At 48.6% G+C, this 22,013-nt stretch overlaps 2 protein-coding genes across 2 annotated transcripts; one reads left to right on the plus strand and one right to left on the minus strand.

Annotated features, from left to right (window-relative positions):
* Window positions 1-6,363: 6,363 nt before the first annotated feature.
* Window positions 6,364-17,557, minus strand: TBL3 (transducin beta like 3; the record flags this gene model as incomplete). The annotated part of the gene is made up of 22 exons (XM_082006622.1): window positions 6,364-6,476; window positions 6,631-6,789; window positions 7,220-7,291; window positions 7,526-7,629; window positions 8,107-8,165; window positions 8,572-8,728; window positions 9,149-9,219; window positions 9,989-10,219; window positions 10,364-10,514; window positions 11,181-11,284; window positions 11,825-11,883; window positions 12,360-12,501; window positions 12,881-13,077; window positions 14,241-14,337; window positions 14,770-14,845; window positions 15,153-15,320; window positions 15,767-15,851; window positions 16,375-16,516; window positions 16,815-16,862; window positions 17,138-17,230; window positions 17,324-17,375; window positions 17,517-17,557. 22 exons carry the CDS (start codon window positions 17,555-17,557, stop codon window positions 6,364-6,366), a joined length of 2,421 nt encoding a protein of 806 aa, XP_081862748.1.
* A 1,400-nt stretch (window positions 17,558-18,957) lies between these two features.
* RPS2 (ribosomal protein S2) lies at window positions 18,958-21,971 on the plus strand (the record flags this gene model as incomplete). Its single annotated transcript, XM_082006646.1, has 7 exons — window positions 18,958-19,113; window positions 19,323-19,412; window positions 19,837-19,944; window positions 20,500-20,673; window positions 20,756-20,915; window positions 21,390-21,481; window positions 21,848-21,971. 7 exons carry the CDS (start codon window positions 18,958-18,960, stop codon window positions 21,926-21,928), a joined length of 861 nt encoding a protein of 286 aa, XP_081862772.1. The 3' UTR covers window positions 21,929-21,971.
* Between the last annotated feature and the right edge of the window lie 42 nt (window positions 21,972-22,013).

The raw sequence follows: 22,013 nt of genomic DNA on the forward strand, positions 1-22,013 counted from the left end.
ATAACTGGAAAATGAAAGGGAAGGCAGGGCTAAGCCTCTCAATTTGGGCTCCAGTAATGATAATGATTCAATTTAGGCTTCATCAAAGAAGAAGGGGAGGGAGGACGGAGAAGGCGGTTTGATCACACGGGTGCCCATCAGCCAAGTCATAACCTGAGGCATGCTAAAGGCAGCAGTTCAGTGAAAGGACAGGCTTTCCGGGCCTGCAGTTACCGGTCCTGCAGTGCCTCCGGGCAGAAGGAGCTGGTCCATGGGAAGAGCTGCTGGTCACCCTGGGTGGGTATGGGCACCTGGCTTGATGTGGGACAGAGCACAGGGCTCTTGGAGCTGACTCCATCGCGTATTTACATCTGAAAAACTTTGGGACTTTTTCAGTTACATCCTGGGGTTGTGTTCATCCTTTGATCTGGCAATGTTGGCATTGGCATCTCCCGTTAGTTTCTGAGAGCGTGCAAATGCCGATATAGCTACCAGAAATCCCTCTGAAGTGATGTGTCTTAGCAGACAGAACAAAGCAGCAAAGAGAAGAGATTTGTAACAGTTAACACACACGTCAAGTTGTGCCTGACTTGTGCTTTACAACAAGCCATGTTCTTAATCAGCCTTTGGGACTGGTTGAGAGCGCGGCCCAAGCCGCAGGCAACTCCGACAGGCATGTCCGTGCAATCTAGCCGTAACCACAACACCTCCGGCCCTGGAAATACACCGCAGTTCACAGCAGGTGTTGCTGCCCCGCTGACCTGCCGGACACCCTGGGATGATAAACCGACCCAGCCGCAGGGTCCGGCTCGCTTACCGGCATTATTCTAGTGAGGATGTGATGTGATAAGATAAGCTGTCTTCCCCAGCTCACTGAACTATGCCCCCACCATCTGCACCCAGGATATTTGCATGTTAAAAGCAAGGGGGCAGGTAAAAGGCACGCGGTAGTTTGCCAAATTACGGAATTTCTGCAAACGGTACTGGGTGGAGGAGGAAGCGCGGGAACGCCTGCGCCCTGCCTCCCACTCCAGCGTATTTAACCGCAGGAGTCGTGCCTGGAGCCGCATCTCTGCTCAGCTGCCCTGGGGAGGGAGGAGAGGCTTGGGGAAGATGAGCTGTGGCAGGTACCCAGTGGATGTGAAGGCTGTAGGCTTGATGCAATGCAGAAAGCAGAAGGTACTTTGATTTTTTTTTTTAATTTATTTATTTATTCTTAAATATTTACAAATCGGGAAACTAGAGGGCTTTTGCAGTTACTCTTACAGGGGTATACTTGCTCATTTCCCCGCTGTGTCAGGATTAGAGGTCTAGGTCAGAGGTCTTGGACTCGTTTTTAAATGGTCTTAATATCATAAGAAAACGGTTATCTTGGATTCTGCTGTCTTTCTGTTCACAGTGTCATAAAATTATTCTGGTTTTAACAATTATTACCCATTTGGGGCCCTAAATTAAGGAAATAGGTTAATAGGTCTAATATTTAATTTTTTTAATGTGGCAGTCTTGCAGTCCAAAGCCAGAACTAAACCACAGGTCCTGGCAAATGTTCATTGCTTGAAAGCATCCAATATTGAACACTGTAATTAAAAAAAATGCACTCCTTTTCCCTTTTATTTTTCCAGAACTACATGATGTTTGTGTTTTGGTCAGATCAGAACAACATTCTCATCTACCGGACATTTGAAGACTTTAAGAGATTCCATGTAAGTTAATATTTCCCTGAAAACAGGATCCCCGTCCTGGGGAGGGGCAAAGGAGCCCAACTGCATATCAGGGCTGCGAAGAATCACTGTTCTCTCCTCCTCCTCATTTTTAGAAAGGGCTGAAGAGAAAATTCCCCATCGAGAGCGGCTCACTCAGGAGATCTGACCGGACAATACCCAGGCTTAAAGGTAAGGAGAACAAATCTCTGATGGACCAAACACGACAGAGCTGTTGAGGACAGTTGTAACTGATGACAGAGACTTCAGGCTCTGGGTCTGACCTTCCTCTGGAACAGATTAACAGCTCACATCTGCTCGTGGCATGGTACTGCTGGGTTACATCAACACGCTTGGGTCTGTTACTGACTTAAAATAACCCAGAAAGATTTTTTTTTTAATAGACAATTGCACTTGGTAAATTGTTACACTTCAAATATTGACGCAGAACTCTTTGCCACATTTATGTGTGAACAAAGATAAATTTTAGATATTCAAAAATTGTATCAGGCACTATTAAAAATGATAGGGAGGCACTGGCAGCTTCTGCCTCGGCTTCTTACAGTTTGGGCTTGTGCGGGGAAGGTGGGGGCACCCCCGTGTTCAGGCAAAAGATGCTGCTCCCAAGGCACCCACATCTGGTTTTGTCTTACACCAGCTTTGCTCTTGTTATTTTAAAGATGCAAACGTGAAGCAGAGGAAGAGTGGGAAGCTGAACAGGTGCCTGGAGATACTGAAACTGCTGGAAACTTACTCCCAGCAGCTGCTGAAAACGGATGCTAAAATCTCCGAGGGTGAAGATGTGATTCAGTTTTTCAAGGCACAGACCCAAGACCTAGATCCCTCCTTTCCTGAAAACAGGTATGAAATCATATTTGTGTTTTTTGTTTGTCTGTGTCTTCATGAAACAGAAATGTTATAGCTATATAGACATCTATAGAAGAGAAACAACAGTTTCATACCAGGACAGCAACGCAGGGAAGTTCTGATGAAGGCTTTAATGCATGTTTATGTTGTTTCCGACGCCTAAGCTTTTCTTAGCCTACTGCATACACGATTTTACCAAAATTAATACTAAACTCAACCTTCCGTGTACGTTTTCAGTAAACTGATATTAAACTTTACTCTTCAGTGTTGTGATCATGCCATCAGAAATTGGAGGGGAAAAGAAAAAACAGCCGCAGCAGCAGCTCTCCTCCATTACACTCCCCCAGGCATCCCAGAGCTACAGATGCATTGAAACTTTTGAAACCAAAGACACAAAGAACAAGACTTTCAAAGTCACCAAGAAGGAAATTGTTGAAGTCTTAATCAAGGACATGACTGGTATGTGTGATAGGGATTCTTCCATCTCGGGGACGGATGGTGTAGATTGAGTCGCAGCTTGGCAAATGCCGAGTCGGTAGCATCCCGCGTGGGGGCGGGTGCTTGTACGTGTGGCGTGCTTACCCGAATTTACACGGAAGGTGTCAGCACAGCATCGGCCAGGCACCGACCCGCTCTGCAAGACGTCCCTCCTGTCTCTTGTGGCAGAGGAGCCCCTGGCCAGGGATTATGATCATTTGTCTACTTGCAGGCTGTTAACCCCCCCCCCCCTTTTTTTTTTTTTTTTTTTTTTTTTGCGGTTTGCTGCAGGATGGTGGCTAGTGGAAAACGCAGACAAGCAGATAGCCTGGTTCCCTGCCTCATACCTGGAAGAGATTGATGTCCACAAGGACATCCAGAATGCCTTGAGTTCAAATGAGGAGGGTAAGTCTGCTTCTGGCTCCCTGGGACACCATGTTCTTAATTCAGAAAACGAGTTCTGCAAAAACCCCACTGCTTTAACCATTGCTCAGGGTCCCTGCCTTCATCTTTGGAGCTCTGACTCTTCTGATCAGCTCTGCCACCAGCTGTGGGTCTCAGAGCAAATCAGTCTTTTTCAGGGACACTGGCCCTGCAGCTCTCGCTTGCTCCCCAGCACTGCCGAGCTGATCAGTCACAGGGATGGAGTCATTTTCTCTGCAAGGCAAAACCTCCCCCTTCTCTCTGCAGGCAGCCTGCACTTTGTCATGCAGGCCTACGAGTCTCAGAAGGCAGATGAGCTCTCGCTGAACCACGGTATCATCGTGGAGGTGATCAGGAAATCTCATGATGGCTGGTGGCTGATCCGGTAAGGAGGCTTTTCTGAAGCTCTCATTCCTCGAGGGAGCCAGTTACCTGCTGTGGGTGCTTCTTGCCTGCTCCTCCCCAAGTTGGGTGCAGAGGAACCCCCCCCAAGTTGACTGCCCTTGGCTAGGGGCAGTTTTCCCCTTCCTCATGCCCCACATACAGCACTGGGCTGAGTCCTCCCCTGCTTCCCCCGGGTGCTCTGCTCCCTCCCCTTGGTCTGAGCTGCGAGAAGGGCCCTTTTCAGTGTTGCTTTTCATCCTTCCCCCTCAGATACAACGGCCGTACTGGCTACATGCCCTCCATGTGCCTCCAGCCCTACAAGAATCCTCACCACAAGCTCCAGACCATCATAAGCTGCGGGCTCAACGTCTCCACCCCGAACCTCTGCTCCACTCTGATGGCTCCCCAGCCCCGGGGTGAGGCCCTGGGGCAGCAGGGGGTGCAGGCTTGCTCTTCCTTTGACCGGAGTGAAGAGGACGTGAGCTGTCTGGGAAGCAGATCAAGGTCTCTGCCCAGGGCCAGCTCCACCCCGGACCTGGAGACAGACAGCTTGTCTCTCAGCTCAGGGAGCAGCAGTGAGCGAGATGGCCAGCTGAGCTGGAAGCCTGACTTGTCAAGGTCTCTGCCCGAAGTCGAGCAGGCCAGCTCCCCCCTGGGGCATGCCTTGACCACGCACAGCAGCAAGTCTCCACGCCTCACCCACAAGGACAGGAACGATTCTGGCTTTGTGGAGTCATCTGCAGCTGATCTAAGTTACCCCCTCACTGACACTGACTTGGCCGCTTGTGTCCCCAAGGTGCCTGTGCGTCCCTCAGCCCACGAGATCCTCCAGAAGTGCAGCACCATCACGAAGCGAGCCGTGCAGCAGTCTTCCTCCCGGCCGGCACTCCAGGCTCTGCTCCCTCTCCCAAGCGTGCACTAGTGCCCCTGGGATGGGCACAGACCCAGCCCTGAGCCAGCACCACAACCAGGAGCCAGGCACCCTCCTCGCCAAAGCCCCACAGGAACCGTGGGCAGCAGCATGGGGAGCATCAGGGCTTGGGACTTGTTGCTTTCCAAGGACACAGTTAGATCCCGACGGAACATGCATGCAAACATTGCCTCCCTGGGTAACACCGACTCGTGCTGCAGCTTGCACAGGGAGGCTGGGGAGCCAGGGGGGCTTTACTGGAGTTAGTGGGAAAGGATTTAGTGGTTTAACTTATCAGGGGAGTCATGGCAGCTGCGGATCTGGCAGCTCCTGTGTCAGTTAGAGGTCACTTCAGATTCAGTTAATTCTCCCTCAGGCAGGTATTTATCCTGCAGTGTAGTATGTGAAAATTTCACAAGAACAGCAGAGTGACACTCAGACAGAGTAAGTGACACGCAGACAGAGTGACAGAGTCACCCAGGAAATCCAGAGCTACAGTTACTGGTATGGGACAGGGATGGGATGATGCAGCTGTGTGAACATCATTTACCTGAAGCCCCTATTTAATTTTTTTTTTTTAAATGCTTTGTTTTTTGGTGTGTGTTTGGGGTTTTTGGTTGTTTTTGGTTTTTTTAAAGGTTAGATCAGCTTGGGTAGTGGAGAACTGGCCATCAAATACATGAATTGGCTGGATCTGCTGAATGGCTGTGAGAACAAAAAAACCTGCTGGCTAGGAACCTCATCTCTGACCGTTCCCTACAGCAATGTCTGTGCAGGCACAGAAACAAAAATGGTTGTAGTACAGCTTGTTTCCCAACTGGCTGAGTGGAGCAGAGCTCATTTTTATGAACAAAACATTCCCCTTTCAAGGGGGTCTGATAATTGCTGTGAGTTTCAGTAACTCTCATCCTACTCATTTGCTAGAATTGAGTTAGAAAAATAGTTACAGGAAACATTAAGACTTTTATATAGATTGCTACCTTTAGTTATTTTCCCAGGTATCTGTTAATTTTTTTTTTTTGAAACAAGCAATTTAACCAACTTGTGAGGTATTTATGTTGTTCTAAATTTTATACATTTTTGTCTCTAAAATAAAATACATGTAAATATCTGCGAAGGCTGTTTGTTTTTTATACTTTAAAAATTTTACTAGCTGGGGAATTAAAATGGCACTTCTCTCCTTCCCAGGCACTAACATTCAGGGCAGGCACAGCAAAGAAAATGTTCAATGACACACCACCACGGATCAATACACACTGCCTAGCTGGGCTTTGGGATGTGATACATTGCCAGTAGTTGCTCCCAACTCAGTAAAGTCTTTAAATCCCCCGGAAAGACGAACTGCTTGCTCGGAGCCAGGTTCTGATTTTTCTCCAAACTAAGTGCTGTTAAGAGTCTGGGCCTGAAAATTCAGAGTGTGAAAATACAAAAGGAAAGCACAGCTTGGCCAAAGGAATGGCCCCTTCCTCTCACTAAGCCCCAAGGAGACCGAATGCTGCACTTGTTTTAGAAATTCAAACTTTAAAAATTTATTATAAAATACAGGAATAGTCCAGTTGCCATACCTTGTGGGAAAGCAGTTCAGACTCTCCCCTCTGGAAAGAGCAACTGGTGGGAGGAGGGTCACAAAGTCATGTCTTCCTGCTGGGGCACATCAGCCAGCCGCATGTTTTGCCACATGAAATCAATGAACATGGAGGCCTGTAGCAATCGGCTCAGTCTCTGAAAATGGCGCTCTGCAAAGAGAGAAATCCGTGGGTAGCATCACAGGAGAGAAAGCTCGCCAGAACGGGGTGCAAAAACCTCTCTTCTCTTTAGACCACGGCAAACGGGGAATATTCCTAACACAAAGACCTTGGGCTCACAGCCCAGCCCTGCGGCGTGACTCACCAGTGTAAGGCAGCAGGGACTCCACAGCTGATTTAATGCCTGAGTACTGCAGGAGGCTGTCTGGTGCTTCGTGCTTCAGGAGGGTTTCAATGACAGCTTGAGCTTCATGGCAGTTTCGAGAGTTTGTATTCCACGTCACCAAGAATGTTAAGACAGCCTCTAGGGAGGAAGGAAATCTGTACAGGCTAGCTGTGCCACGGGCACTGGCATGCAGGAGATGCCAAGTTAGAAAGCATCTCTTCTGTCTTACGGCACAGTTCAGCTCCCACACACCGCGACTGACCAGCCCAGAGGGGCAGGACAACTGTGTACCAAACCATTTCTTGAGCTGTCACAGGGACACCCTAAACAAGGGGGTGGCAAAGCCGCTCACGCACAGCACCACTTCGCGCAAGATCAGAGCGGTTACTGGTGTGTATCACGAGTAGCACCATAAGAAAGAAGTGGGCCCTGGGCAGCAGTCCTGCTTCACTTAGTGGTGGGAATTCGGTGGTACGGGCCGAGTCTAGAGTCTCTTCTTTCAATTTCAGTGGAGAAAACAAGCCCCTAACCTGAAAGGTTTTATCACTTAAACCATGTTGCAACAAACCTTTCTGATCCTTCCGGAGCCGAACGATGTTCTCTTCCAAGTGCTTTCTCCCGTCGGTTTCCTTGAGGATGGCTGCAGAAAAGAGAAATGAAGAGTCCATGGAAGAGTCCAGCCCATGCACCCATGGGCTGAGAGCAGGAAGACCATTTGTTATTAGGGGTGATTTCACTTCAGAAAATGGGAATCATAAGACAAAGGGAAAACCGAGGCTTTTAGACTTTGTAGTCTTTGTCTACCTGGAAGAGATGTTCTGGAAAGCAGAGAGGGCAGAAAAATATTTGCCTTCAGAGCACAGCATGGACTCACCTTTGACCACCATCAACACTGTGTGCGGACGATCCAGAGAGATTGCCAACCCTAAAGCTTTGAGGTATCTTTTCTCATGAAGCAGGTTAGAAAGCTCTTGCTCTCTAGAAAACAAATCAGGATCAAGAGAGTGAGACAAATATTTGGTCGGTGGAAAAAAACGCTGTACGGAAAGTAGCCGATTTGGCAATGACAGTGCGCCAAGAAGTTAATACCGTTTGCCAACGAATGCCTCAATGCCCTCATTGTGCAGATAATCACCCTGGCACATTCAAGGGCTCCCTGAACCCTTCAGCGCTGGCTAAAGCAGGAGAAAGTGAAAGCAGGTTTCGGTGCTTTGCCTTTGCTTATCTTAGCAGTGCATAAACATGAAACTAGTCAATTGTCAAGCTGACAGTGTTATAGCAAGGCTTTGGAGGAAGCTGAAGATAAACTACAAGGTAGAAGACACTACTGTGCCTTGACAGCCTCTAAATAGCTAAATGATGCACTATTCAGATTAGATGGAGCTGGATGGCTCTAGGTGTGGACAGCTTCAGAGTTTGCCTTTCACAGCTCATTACTGCACAGGATCAACTTACTTCATAATCTGCTCCTCCTGTTTAGCTTGTGCCTCCTTCTCTTCGATTTCAGTGACATCCTATTAAAAAAACAGGATATAACTTTGTCAAATCTTGCTTTAACATAGCCGTCAATTGATTAGGAGACCAGTTTCTGCAGCAAGGTTTCAAGATCAAGTAATTTAAGTGTTAAAATCCAGCAACTTGCAACTTCCCTCCAAACCACCTTTAGAACACCAGCACTGGGCAGGCTGCTAAAGCCCACCTGCTGTTCCTTTTACATCATCAACTGGGAAAACACAGTACGGCCAAAAAAACCCCTCAATCCCACGATATGCCTTACTGACCCAATTTCAAAGTGCAGAAAATGAGGAGAGTATGTGCCACTCTGGAACAGCGAGGAACAAGCCACTGGGATCCCGAGTTCTCTGGCTGCATTCTGATTACTAACCCAGAGAGCAAACACAGAAAGACCCTGTACCGTACCTTCCACAGCATGATGCAGGAGTCACTGGATGCTGTCACAACCATATCATCTTGCTTGCTAGAGTGAAGACCCCAGATTTTATCTTCATGACCATCTAATGTTTTCACACACTCATTTGTTTTAATTGTCCAGAGTTTTAAGAGACCATCAGAACCGCTTTTGGAAGAAAAAGAAATACAACAACAACAAAAAAATCACTGGATAGATCCATTCTCGCTCTGCCCCACCACAAATATCAGATGAACTTGTCCCATTCCAGTTTGCTTTACAAACAGGATCAGATTTAACCAAAAATGTCAAGGGCAAGATGCACCCTTAGCTCTGCCTAACCATAGCGTACGTCACCAACCCAGCAATGTCACGGCAGATAACTAGAATCCACAGCATAACTGGAGAAGAGGAAGGTAAGTTAGCCCCTGCAGAAAGCTTGGCATAAACATGGCATCTTCCTATCAGTCTTTCCAAAACTAAATCCACTGCACAAGACTCTTCCCTCTTGCTGCTGATATCAGCTACGAGATTTCTCTTCTGATTAGTTTTGACATCTTCCTCTAGACTCCTGGTGTAGGCACTTACCTGCTGAGCAGTTGTGCTCCTCGGCTTACAAAAATGATCTTCAGTACAGAGGCATCATGACCTTCAAAGGTCTAGAAAACAGAAAGGAAGCTCAAAAGTGTTAGAGTTGTTGTCGGGCCTTTTGAGAGAGTCCTCTTTCAAGAGGATAATATTTACTCCTAAAGCCCAAATAGGTAAGTTCCGAAAAGCAGCCTCTATCCTTGGACTTCTACTGTAGGTTGAAAGGGCAGTAGGAAATTACTTGTCCCCATACAGTTTCTTCAAAAAACCTGCATGCTTAAAACTTGTTGCCTGAGGTCAAACTGCAGATGGCCTGAACGGTGAGACCAACCGCATAGGCTATCTCCCCAAAAGGTTGATTCCCCTGCCACTACACGAAGCACCCGTTCAGTGAGGTAACACTGCTGCGCAGAACATCGCAGAGTTACCAACTGCCTTCTCATGACCTTAGTGAAACTTTCCTGGACTGGATAGTTCTTCTATGAAGAGTGAGTCCAAAATTTAAACTTGTGTGTTTTAACTTGATGGCCGCCACTGTGTCAGGCAAAGCCACCTTGCTTGCAATATTTTCCCTATGATCAACCATGCTGCTCACTGGTTAGCCAGAAAAGAACGATCACAAGCACTGTGCAGATGCTCTTGCCCTGGAGCTTTGCACGCAGCTCGCAGATCCAAGATCCTGGAGAACAAGGCTAGACCTGAATAGCTCTTCCTTCAGCATGGCCATGTTGCTACATTTCACCTACACTAACCAGCACACACTTTTCTAAAGCAGCCTTAATCAATCCCCATAACACGCAAGGGTTGCCTACAGCAAGGTGCAGTCTGAGTTCTCATCACCTTCAAACAGCTGAAGTCCCGAAGACCCCAAAGCTTCAGGGTCCCATCTGCTGAAGAGGTGGCCAAGACCTGATCCACTGGGGAGAACTGCACACACCAGATTCCACGCTTATGTCCAGTGAAGACACCCAGCAAAGAGCAATCAGAACAGGACCACAGCTTGGCCAGCCGATCCTGCGAGCCTGTGGCAATGAGCTTGTCATTCGGAGAAACTGTCACGCTGTTTATGTCCTAGAGATGTCACACAAGTACAGAGAGAGCAAAGCAGTTTAAGGCTTTGCTTTGGCTGTCAGAGAGGTAATAAATGTAGGGTACAACACAGGAGAGAAAGATTTAAGTACTAAAAGCATGTTCTAACATCAGGTGGGGCTTTACCTTGTCATGACCCCTCTCAGTCACTTTTGCATGAAGGGTTTCTGGACTAGAGATCAAGGCTGCTTTTGCTTTGGAAGTGAGGGATTCCGGGATATTCCAGATCTTGATTGTGCAGTCCTGGCTGCTGGATACTATGAAGCTTTCTTTCAGTCTGAAAGGAATAAAAATGTCAAGTGTAAGGAAGCAAACCAGTGGCTTCCCCTGCACAGAAAAAAAGGCCTTCTCCTCCCCTACTGGGATCTACACACATTCAGTCACTCTGCTGGGATGTGAAACAAAGTGCTTTAATGTTTTTTCAAGCCGTCTTTCATTTTACTTAGGTCCCTGGGATAGCCTCCAGCAATTCAGGCATTAGCCAACAGCACTGCTAGCTCTCTTGCTTTACAAAGGTATAGTGCAGCTCTTGAACAGGCAAGCTGGGCTTCCAGACCGTTGGGCAGCACGAAGAAAGGTGAAGAGCTGATAAACAGACATGCTATTCCAGCAGGCACCTTCACAGACACATTCCCTTCATTCCCCAACCTCCCTCACCAGATCACTCAAGCTTTATCTGAAAACTTATCCAGCTGCTGCTCTTTAAGGCAAGCGGGAGTTTGACAAAGAAATGCAAACTTCACAACTTATGGAGAGACAGATGTGCATCCAAAAAAAAATTAATCATCCTTCCTACAAACTCAGAGCACCATGGCAAGCTGCAGCCAGGAATGAGAAACAGCATGCTCAAAGGCAGGCATCCACCAAAACATTCACCCTGAGGATCACCAGAGCAGCCATGGTTCATGCTTGCAAAGGGAAACCTTTGCCCAATTTTTATTACCTTGAGCAAGAGACTGCGCCTACCCCATTCGCATGGCCCAATCCTTGGGCGACGCAGATCACCTTTCCATCTTTGTTCATCCGCCAGACTCTAAGGCTTTTGTCCTGTAATGGGAGAGGACATAATCTGCTGTGTTTTTATGACAAATGATCAGTTCCCCATGCAGTCACCACATCTGTGAGCCTGACGATTCACTTATTCTCAAGCTTGAGCCTTTGCCTGCGTTCATCCGAGCAGGCGAGGGCAGACACAGCCAAACACCGTGCACTGCAGTCTGGGATCCCAGCGTGAAGGTTTGTTTCTGGGTGCATCAGGGCAGTCGGCACCTTTTCTTCCAACACACTTTTTGCATGCAGCTCCCCATCAGTCTCACACCAATGACATCTCTGAACTCTAATGCAAGAGCAAGATGCTTGGAGAATGAGACATCTCCTTTCAGGCTAATAAAATATAATCAATCACATTTCCCCAGGGACAACATTAAAAAGGGATAATGGAAGAATCTTATATTTGGGGGGATGTAGCAGAGAGGAATTCTGTCTGAACAAAATCCCTTTCTGGATCACCAAAAAGGAATACAACAACTCTGCCCATAAAAACCACTAGACATTATGAGTTTCATTAAATGAAGAAAACTAACACACCTTAGCAGAGCTGACGAACATCAGGCCTTTTCTGAAGACATCCAAAGCAAGAATTGTTTCTAAACAGAAGAAAGAACAGCTGAAAGCAAAGTAATACTGAAACAGGACAACAGAAATGTGTGAATTAATGAGTCCACTGCTTACTGACCGGGGATGGGTTTGGGACACTCAGGAACATATCCACGCTCACTACGGCATGACTGGCTGCTTTTGGCATTGGTGCAAGTCCATCACTTGCAGCCACAAAACTGCATTCAGAGTTCGCACTCATGTATCTGCATCTTTAGCTCCAATTTAAATTGATTTCACTGGTAGCGAAAGGGACTGAACTGACAGACATGGAAAAAGAAAACTAGCATTTGCAAAACCAGGACAGCATCATATATCCTTTCTCCACACAACTTCAAAAACCTGTTGAGATGCTGTTCCAGGGAGAACTCAAGGACTCCAGTGACCACATAAGAGTTGTGAGAGAAGCTGGATAAAGAAATACTTGCACGTCTCCCACCCACCCATGTCAGAGCTGACCACAAACCTGTGTGGCCGTAGAGGATCTGGCAGTGTGATGTTGCCAGTTCAAACACTTTCAGCTGAGGGCTGTTGGTAGCCACAACAATGTGAGAATCACTAGGCCCAAGGAACTTCACGTCCAGAACCTCATCGTTGTAACCTGCAAGCTGAGGATGGCAGAAGAGAAACAGTTTAACAGGGACAAGTCAGCTGGCTAGAGAAGTACCGGATGGCATCACGCTCAGTGAGGCTGCATTACCGTTGCCTTTCACGTAATGCTGCACGTAAAAATCTCACTAGACATAAGCTGGAGCACGGAAGGGATTTCTGGCTCGGCCTGTTCTGCTTTCCTTTTCTTATGTTTGTGTCTGTGCAATATTGCTCCAAACAACCCCACCAGTGAAAGTGCTTTCTGGCTTGTAACCAAGGAAGAGTTCAAGTGCAGGCAAGAGAGGAGGACACCCCTGGACAAAGCTTTCACCAGTAACAGAGCTGATCCTCAAGCATGGATAAAGGAAGAGGAAAAGGGAGGCTAAGGGTCATTACCTGCTTCTTGAGATGAAGAGTTTGAGCGTCATATAAAACAATGTTGTGTTCCACAGACACCGTAACAATCTCATTTCTCTCGGGCACAAGCATGCACTGGGTGAGACTGCGCTCGCTGGCCTCCTCCTTCGACTCAAAGGGCACAGGCTGGGTGTATACACAAGCAGCTGTGGCAACTTCCCAAACTTTCAGGATGCCTGACAAAGATGATGACATAAATTATCTGTCAGAGCCACTGTTTCTGACAGTGATTCTCCAAAGAATAAAAACCAAACCCTGGCCTTGTCTACTGGAAAAAGCTATGCAGCTTTAAGGCAGGACTGTAAAGAGATCCACGTGGCATAAAGGGCCACAAAGTTTTTCCTCTTCAGTCCAAATCAAACTTTTTTGCAGCTTGAAAACATACATAACTAAAATTCCACAGCATGCCTGATCAATCCTGCTCATCCACTAGTACCAGAGGACACAGGAGAAGGCTCTGCTCTCCAGCCCTCAGAGTCCAGCCCAAGGTTTCTGCCACACAAAGAACACACCCCAGGAATAATGGCATGCAGTGTCTTCAGTAAAGTCACAGAATCATTAAGGTTGGAAAAGAGCTTTAAGATCATCAAGTCCTACCATCGACCCAACAGCCCCATGCCCACTAAAACCGTGTTTTTTGAACACCTCCAGTGATGGTGACTCCACCACCTCCCTGGGCAGCCTGTTCCAATGCTTGATCACTCTCTCCGTAAAGAAATTTTTCACAATATCCAGTCTAAACCTCCCCTGGCACCACTTGAGGCCATTTCCTCTCATTCTATCTCTGGTTACTTGGGAGAAGAGACCGACACCCACCTCACCACAACCCCCTTTCAGCAATTGTAGAGACCGGTAAGGTCTCCCCTCAGCCTCCTCTCCTCCAGACTAAACCATCCCAGCTCCCTCAGCCGCTCCTCATCAGACTTGTGCTCCAGACTCCTCACCAGCTTCGTTGCCCTTCTCTGGACACGCTCCAGCACCTCAACGTCCTTCTTGGAGTGAGGGGCCCAACACTGAACACAGGATTCAAGCTGCGGCCTCACCAGTGCCCAGTACAGGGGCACGATCCCTGCCCTGCTCCTGCTGGCCACACTAGTGCTGATACAGGCCAGGATGCTGTTGGCCTTCTTGGCCACCTGGGCACACTGCCGGCTCATGTTCAGCCGGCTGCCAACCAGCACCTCCAGGTCCCTTTCTGCCGGGCAGCTCTCCAGCCACTCCTCTCCAAGCCTGGAGTATTGCATGGAGTTGTTGTGACCCAAGTGCAGGACCCAGCACTTGGCCTTGTTAAGTCCTTCCTTGGCTTTTAAATCTGGCAGTGACATGCTAGAACACTCACCTTTGCTACCAGCTGTGACAAAGTGCAACCCTTGTTTCTTCACACCCAGTTGAGAGAAATCTCCCTTTTGAGGTAACAAGACAGCAGCTTCCACGCTCTGCAAGAGAGTTGGCCAAACACCAGCTGAGCGCAAGGCACCGGAGTCCCATTTTAGCACCCAGAGCTGTGCAACAGCCCGCTAGTGCCAACAGGCACACACCCCACACTGGACTGCCCCAGACGGCATGCTACCGAGGACAGGCACACAGATACAACATCAGGATTTTTTTCTGTGACTGCCCTTCCTTCCTTCTCCAGCACTAGGGTACTGGAGGCACCTATTTCCTCAAATTGCCCAGACATGACCACACCAGGCAAGGAGAAAAAGAAAATAAACAGCTTTAGACACAGAGTTTTAAGGCCTCTGGAAAGTACAAGGGAGAGAAACCTGATTTTGCAATATACAGGAACATAAAGAGGGAGGTACCACACAAACTGTGACCTTGAAACTACAAAGGGTCTCAAAGGAATAAATGAAATGCCATTTCACCTCATAGACAGGAACGGTTCGTTTGCTTTCTCTGGTTTTCAGGTCCCACACCATGCAGATTTTATCACGGCCAGAACTGCAAGTTAAAAGAGCAGCTTCAGTTTTAAATCCATTCAACTTGGGCTCTGAGTGCAAATTTGGAATTGTGGGAAGAGGCCCATGTGGAAGGCGGCACCAGCCTTCCACGTGACAGCACAGCTTACTGCCAGAAACACAAGTACCAAGACCTTCTGTCACTTGATTGTATAGTCAAGTGGAGACTGAATGCTTGTAGCAGTCCTGCCCCTCACAGGAGAACATTCCCAGGCCCTACAGAAGCACCCAGTCTCTGGCAGGAGGCAGGGTGAACGGGAGAGAATGGCTAAGCCTCTGCAAAGTTTTACCTAATGAGTGTGTTTCCATCTGCAAATGCCAGTGAGGTGACAGCACTGAAGTGGCCGTCCAGCACAGCAAGACACTTGCTGGAATTCAGGTCCCAGATGCGAATTTTGTAGTCAATTGAGGAGGAGAAGAGTTGCAGACGGGAGATATCAGGATGGAACTCAACAAGGCTAGACAGAAGGAGATGCACTTGAAGAGGACAGTAATAAACAATCTGGCATAAGCCCAATGTTTAAATAAACATATATTCTACACAAACTGTTTGGCAGATCAATTGATGTGAATTTATACCAGGACTTTCTCTGTAAGATTTCATTCCTCTGCCACCCACCAGGAAAATTTACAGCTGATCTTTGCCAGTCTTATGCATTCAGTTGGCAAGCACAGGTATTCCATTTAGGTCCCAGTGAACTTCTTGATCAAAGTCTTTCCTCTCCGGGCTAGTCAGTCATAGCCCCGCTCCTTCACTAGACGCTTCAAAAATCAGGAAACAGAAGAACCCAGAACCTGCGCAGAATGGGCTTTTACGTTCCATTAACTCAAGACATTCCACATCAATCCCAGTGTCCAAGCACCACACTAACGCCAGTGACTGATAAATATGACTTATCCTTACTGTACAACTCCTGAAGATCCTTTTAGGTTGTGCGTGCAGTACTGTTTGATCATATCCCAGATCTTAATGGTGCTGTCACAGCCACCTTGAAAAGAAGGGCATTTAAGAATGAACTATGGAGGAGAGAAACACAGGAGGTCGAACATGTCAGCAACTGTAAAACTTCATGGGTTGCAAAGGCAGCAGAAAGAAAAATTAATCCGATAACAACCACCCACACCAAGAGAAGCTCACAGAGCACCTTTCACTTTCAGAATGCTGGGCAGAACTTGACTGCTCACTGACAAGGAACCCAAAGTACAATTAAGTTACAGGTCATGCCTGCCCTCTTCTATCTCCAAGAATCCCAGTTCTGCACTGGGATAACTATGCCATGCTGTCTTATAGGTGCCTGATTTTTATCAGCATTTTACTAAGTATATTTTAGATAGAACGTTGAAAGATCCCTTTTCATCTGTCAAGACATCACTTCTATTTATACACAACCTCTTTTGATTGCGTCTGAATTCAGGGGATTAATACCTCAGGCTGTATCAAACCAAATTATTCAAAAGCAGAACATCTGCTCAATGTCATTCCCATCGCGTGACGCTGAAATAGGACCGTACCTGTGGCTAACAATGTTGAAGTAGAGTCAAAGGCCATGCTGGCAACCGGTGCTACGTGCACAGCTTTCCATGTGCGAACACACTTGTTCTCTCGCCAGTTCCACTGCTTCAGCAACAGGGCTCGGCTCCCTGTCACGAGGATCTACGCAAAAAAAAGGAGAAGAAAAGCATGATTAATTGCTAATTAGATTTCAATTTCTTTCAGTGCCCACACACAAAGCATGGAAACATCAGTTGCTATGACACTCTTGGAGCTCAGTCTCTCAACATTCCTCTGTCTGACTTGAGCCTGGAAGGGGAAACAGACGGAAGTGCCCAGGAAGTGATGGCAGGCAGTGATCTTTGGAAATGCACAGCACTGCGGAGCAGCCTTCAGTGTTCACTGGCTTTATCAGGAGGCCTGACAGAGCCGCACAGAAAACCACAAAGTAAACACATACCTCATCATCAGGACTAAGGACAAATGAACTGATATCCTCTTCGTCATCCTATAAAAACAAAAGGAAAAAAACCTGGTTAAAACGCCTCAGAGCTCCCTGCTCTACATGCTTCTGCCAACACTGAGCACAGCCAGCAGCTCCCAGCCACGCTTACAGACAACACAAATAACATCTGTCTGTGTTTGGAACGATTCTCATCCTCCCCTCCACTTCTCGCTCTTGGAGCTTTAGAACAGCAGCCAGCAATAGGGGCGAAGCACCCCAGGTGCCTGGGAAAACCCTCAGCGTTTCACCATCAGCCAGCAGAGGCCGGATCTCCTCACCTGTTGGAGGCTGTGGAGAGCTCCTGTTTCTACATCGATAATATTCAGCCTGGTCCCACAGGGGCAAAACATGAACTTGCCATCTCGGTTTACCTGGAGAAAGGAGAACAGGAACCAGGAACGTTACAGAGCGGGCAAACGGGGTATTCCCGAACCTGCCCCTCGCTGCTTCGGGTCGGGCACTACCTGGACTCGCCCTCCTTTGTAGAAAGGCTCGATTTTCCTCGACACGGCGTAGCTGGAAGGAAAAGAGAGAGACCCGCAGGCCGGCGGTTAAACCCAAACCGCGGCGGCCTGTTAGCCCCGACCGCGAAGGCCCGGGGCAGCCCCGCCACAGGCGCCCAGCTCTGGCGCTCCCGGCGTCCCGGCCGCTCCTCACTTGCTCTTGAAGCGCACGGGGCTGGCGGCAGCCGCCTCCATGCCTGACACCGCCGCGCTCCGCGTGCCGGCCGCTTCCGGCGCTCCCGGTTGCTACGGGAGAAGGGCCCCTACTTCCGGCGCTCGGAAGTGACGCACCATGCCATGCTGGGGAGGGGGGGCGCCATGGCCGCCATCCTTGGTGTGCCGGACGTTCCCCCTCGCCCCCTGCACGGGCGGCGAAAAAACACCCGGCCCCGGCGCAGCCTCGCACCAGTGCCCCAGCCACAGGTAAAAGTGGGATTTTTAGACAATAAGAACGACAGATACAAACTTGACGAACAAGCTTTCAAGTAATTCATCTTTTATTGAATACAGAGAGCTGAATCATTCCGAAGCGCTCCAGCTATGAACGCTCCATCATCGTCCATTACAGCATCCCCTTTGCTTTGTATGGCTCATCTTCACAAGCAACAAAAGAGGGAAGAATCACTCTGAAAGCGGAAGACCCCGCACCACACGCGGCGGGGCTGGCAGATCTCACTCGAGAAGGCACGGCCAAGCTCCGCAGCCCGGGCAGATCAGCCTCAGACCCAGCAGCACCGCCGTCTGTCCGTCCGTGGAGGCCGAGCACTCCCAGGCCGCGCTCACCTGCTGGTGAATGAGAAGGGAGCTAAGAAACAGCTGTTACCCTCAGCACGCGTTACTCCCCCATACCTGCTCCGTACAGGGGCTATGGGAACATGGGTTTCACTCCCCACACTTTACCGTGGGCAATAAGCTTAATGTTCCCTATACTGTCGGCACAGTTATCTCACCAGGGGCCACAGAAGACCCCAAGCGATTTTCAGACTGCGCCTAGCACCCGCAGCTAACACGATCACCAAAGCACCTTCCCAGGCAGCTCACCGACACCGGCTCAGACAACACCATAAGCACACCCCAACAGCTCTCTTAAAAAGCTGAAGGACCGCAGAAGGCGGAAGACCCTCACACCCCCCCACTCACCTGGCCATACACTGAACGCTATGGCGTGCGCGCACCCTTATATACACTGGGCGCATACGCATGCGCACGGCTGGCGCATGCGCACGGCAGCCGATGGGTCTCCCTGCCCTGCACCCTGTATAAGTGAGAGGAAGGCGCCGCGCTGCACTGCAATGTATTCCCCATTCAACGCGCGGGGCTCGCGCAGCCGGGCGGTGTTCTCGCGAGAACGACGGACTATAAATAGCGAGCGGCGGGGGTACGCGCTCTTCTACGCTGAGAGATCACGTAAGGCGGGAGGCTGGGATGGCGGGCAGAGCGGCCTGCGCTCCATCCGCGCCCATCGGGGCTGCTGGCGGCGCGGGGGTAGCCGCGCCTGGCCGTATCGGCCGCCTCCGGGCCGTGCCGCCGCGCTGCTATTTCCCGCCGGGGTGGCGGCCGTATTCCGGCTAACGTGCCTCTCTCTGCTCTAGCAAATGGCGGACGACGCCGGTGCTGCGGGAGGTGCAGGAGCGGCCCGAGGGGGCTTCCGCGGCGGTTTCGGGACCGGGCTGCGGGGCCGTGGGCGCGGCCGCGGTAGGGGCCGAGGGAGAGGCCGCGGGGCTCGTGGAGGCAAGGCCGAAGATAAGGAAGTAAGTGGTTCCTGGGGCTTGACAGGACCGTGTGGAACCGTCCCGCGTGACGGGGCCTGCGGCGGAGCTGGGCTTTGCGGGCCCGGCTGCGACGGGCTGTGTGATGAGGGGCTGCTGTCCTGAGAGGTGGAGTGGAAAGCGAGCCCGTTCCCGTGGGGTGCTGGCAGCTGGTGCTGCCGGTGACCCTTTTCCACGGATATCTTTCCTAGTGGATTCCTGTCACCAAGCTTGGTCGCCTGGTCAAGGATATGAAGATCAAGTCTCTTGAGGAGATCTATCTTTTTTCACTTCCAATCAAGGTAAGCTTTTGTGAATGTTAAAGTAACATGCAGTAGCATCTTAATCTGAATTGCAGAGTTGGTGGTAGTTGCTGCATTTGCTGTTTGGGATGCTCGGGTTAAGTGTGTTTGAGCAACAGAAGTTGAGGATTGATGTCAATTCTAGTGAAGGGTGGTGGGATTTGTGTGTTATTCTGCCTTGTGTGAAGATGGCAGCACGTTGCTCAAGTGTTTGTGTAATAGCTCTGCTCAGTGACAATTAACTTGCTGGTTTGGACCACCTAGCAAGCTAGAATAAGCTTATGCCTGCAAAATTGAACACCCTTAAGTACCTATTAGTTAAAATACATGTGTATAGGGCTGTTGAATTGTAGGAGCCTTCCTAGCTCTCTTGTGTTTGTTTAAAAATTGTGGCCTTGTGTCGTTAAATAACTGACTGTTGTAGGAGTCGGAGATCATCGATTTTTTCCTGGGGTCTTCTCTGAAAGATGAGGTTTTGAAGATCATGCCTGTCCAGAAACAAACTCGTGCTGGTCAGCGTACCAGGTTTAAGGTAGTCTTTTTTCTTTTGTTTTCTCATGTTGAAAACTTCACATGTGTTGTTTGCTGCTTTTTTTGTATCATATCAGTAAATTAGTTCAAATACCTTTCTTTTTTTCTGTAGTATCTAGTAGACGTTTTGGTATGGGCATCAGCTTGTATAGCTTACAAAGTTTTTGTATTAACTTTAAAACCCTGGTAATATGTTTAAATGTTATCTGAAACAGCCCTAGGGGAAAATTAAGTTGTAATTGTGCAGCAATGTTGGCTTTTCAGGGGCTGTGGCAGAGAGAGAAGTCTTGGGTGTGAAGAGGGAATGCTGTTTGGAAACTATTGGGACTTTTGACCGGTATGCAGCTGTAAGCAGGGATTTGAATCCCAGTTCTTCAACCTTAGCTGTTTTTGACTGAAGGACAAACACTAAGGGGAAAAATGGGCTTCTTGAACTGTTTGCTGCTGAGCGTGCACCTCAGTTACCCTTGGTGAGAGACCCTGATGGACTGTGCTCTGCTGGGGGAGTGTTCCTGCACAGTGCAGCCACCACTAAAAACTTCTCTTTCCATCCTAGGCTTTTGTAGCTATCGGGGACTACAACGGCCATGTCGGTCTTGGTGTTAAATGCTCTAAAGAAGTTGCCACTGCTATTCGTGGGGCAATCATTCTGGCTAAATTGTCCATCGTACCAGTACGACGAGGCTATTGGGGGAACAAGATTGGCAAGCCCCACACTGTGCCTTGCAAGGTGAGAGTGACTTGCTGGGCCTGGGCTCAGTGATCGGGCTGTAGTGTGCATTTGGGGAGCTGTAACCATTGTGTTTGCGTAGGTCACTGGCCGGTGTGGATCTGTCCTGGTGCGTCTGATCCCAGCCCCCCGTGGTACAGGGATTGTGTCTGCCCCTGTGCCCAAGAAGCTGCTGATGATGGCTGGTATTGATGACTGTTACACCTCGGCCAGGGGCTGCACTGCCACCCTCGGCAACTTTGGTAAGCTTTAGGTTTTTGTGTTGTACCTTAGCTGTGTCTGTTGGCTGGTTTTGTCACTGTCAGGGACACAATACACCCATTTCCATAGTATTTTCTAATCTGTGTTGAATCAAAAGCTTCTAACAGTCAGTTAGGAGCAAAGGCTTCTGCTGATACCTTTTACAGTGCAGGTTAGTCCTTCCGTAGATGATCCTGATGTTCTGTAAAAATTAATTACAATAAATTCTTTTCGTATGTGTGTTGGTGGTTAAAAAAAAAAGAAATCTCCCAATCTGCGCGATTGCACTTGTTTGAAGTAGTGTAATTGTCGTAAATGGAGAGAGAAAGAAACTTGAGTTTTGGGTGTATATCAGAGAGACCCTGCTGTGGTCTCCCTGTTCCTTCCTAAATTCTACATTTTCGAAGCTGGGTGGGTGCATACTAGCGAGCGGGTTTCTGTAGCTGTGCTGTGCAATGTTTGACTTCTGTCTGTAGCTAAAGCCACCTTCGATGCCATCTCCAAGACATACAGTTATCTGACTCCTGACCTCTGGAAAGAGACTGTGTTCACCAAGTCTCCTTACCAGGTAAGAGTATGTGTGTGGTTTGCAGCTCAAATCTTACCCTTCCTGCCCTTTAAAGTTCAGATGCTGCACCCAAAAAATTTTCAGTTTAGTAATGGAAGAACAGAGTTGCAGTCAGAGCTGACTGCCAGGTAGAGCGTGATTTTTTTTTTTTCCCAGCATGCAGTTTTGAGTAATACTTGAAAATGGCTTTTCATGGATAAATGAATTAGGAAGAGGAAAGCTTTGAAAACTTAAGTAAAAATAAGTTGTATCTGAACTGCCGCCACCCCAACGTACACATCTTGTTGGAAAGGGATGCAGTGCTGAGAAACCAGTGATTGTGGTTTAAGAAAACAAAACACTATTTTTTTTTTTTCCTTTTTGCAGGAATTCACTGATCATCTGGCTAAGACCCACACTAGAGTCTCTGTGCAGAGAACCCAGGCAGCTGCTGTGGCAACAACTTAAGTGGTTTTTGTACAAGACAATAAAGTGATCAGTGAACAAGAAATTGCGATTGGTTTGATGGGATGGTCAATGCGTTGGGCAGATG

The sequence above is a fragment of the Phaethon aethereus genome (genome assembly GCF_964289735.1).
Source record: "Phaethon aethereus genome assembly, chromosome: 15".
In the NCBI taxonomy this organism is placed as follows: domain Eukaryota; kingdom Metazoa; phylum Chordata; class Aves; order Phaethontiformes; family Phaethontidae; genus Phaethon; species Phaethon aethereus.